Consider the following 1,049-nt stretch of genomic DNA (forward strand, 5'->3'; position numbering starts at 1 on the left):
AAATCCGTTACCAGACAACCCCTCGAGTCTTTCAAGCAATGCCATGGAAAATCGTCCATGTTCCCGAAAAGCCTCCGAGTTCTTCTGAACTGTCGACTGGTATTTATTACTTTTGCATCTTCCAAATCAATCCTGTTACTTGTTTTTGTTCTAATTTTTATTTGACAAGTTTTATTTTTGTTTGTGTGAAGTTGATGTGCTTGCATCTGTTATTGAGCCGAAGCTCGCAAACACTTTGGTGAGGTTGTAGTTACATCTTCTCCTTTTTATTGTGGTTTTTTTTTAACTTGGGCTCTATTTGGTTATTTGAGGACAAACTCTCAAACTTTCTCAAATTTCTCTTCAACGTAAAGAATTGATTTTCACACCGTAAATGATTGAAAATGAAATCGTTATTTCTTAAAACATATTTTCTATTTACAATGAACCAAACGAGCTCATGAGAATAAGATTCAGCTTTGCTTGCTTGATTTTAGTTCACTAATTTAATTCTTCGGGCCAAACAATAATTAATGCATTTTTGTTATTTAATTTGTTAATTAGGCAGCTGAATCAAATATGTCCTCTTGAGAATCTCCGTCATGTGAAAAGGGTGCGGAGGAGATCAGTTGAAGGTGAGCATCCTCTATTCAAAATTTAAATTGCTCAGCATGTGATCTTATTCAGTATTTGGTTGGTAGAGTGGGTCTAAGAAGATGAAATAAAGTTGATTTGTAGTCTTCTATCTAGTGCTGAACTTGCTGGTTGGTGTTGTAAGTTCCATCTTTAAAGGAATCATAACCATCCATGAACCAGTAGTTGCTCATACCTAGTTATTTGTGGGTTTGGTGATTGATTAAGTTTTGAGGCTGTAGTAATTGTAGTCTGAATTGGCAGGAAAAGTGGAATTATCAGTGATTTTATGCATTCACCATGAACATGTAAATCTTGGTATGGAAATGCCAAATGATGTTCTTCAGCTTGCAAGTACTTATGGGCTGAGTCCATACAAGGCAAAAGTGAGTCATTCTTTAAGATCTTTTGCATGCTATTTTAAGTACTAGTTAAAA

The 1,049-nt window shown here is 35.1% G+C and overlaps 1 protein-coding gene across 1 annotated transcript in view; it reads left to right on the top strand.

Moving 5' to 3' along the window:
* LOC110033104 (probable inactive tRNA-specific adenosine deaminase-like protein 3) overlaps nucleotides 1-1,049 on the top strand; it is a gene marked incomplete at both ends in the record, with an annotated part of 28,788 nt that continues 27,739 nt past the window's right edge. The window contains 4 exon segments of the mRNA XM_020736973.1: nucleotides 1-99; nucleotides 192-243; nucleotides 544-614; nucleotides 877-998. Coding sequence (XP_020592632.1) covers nucleotides 39-99; nucleotides 192-243; nucleotides 544-614; nucleotides 877-998 — 306 coding nt within the window.

The sequence above is a fragment of the Phalaenopsis equestris genome, unplaced genomic scaffold (assembly GCF_001263595.1).
Source record: "Phalaenopsis equestris unplaced genomic scaffold, ASM126359v1 Scaffold001092, whole genome shotgun sequence".
NCBI classification, from domain to species: Eukaryota; Viridiplantae; Streptophyta; class Magnoliopsida; order Asparagales; family Orchidaceae; genus Phalaenopsis; species Phalaenopsis equestris.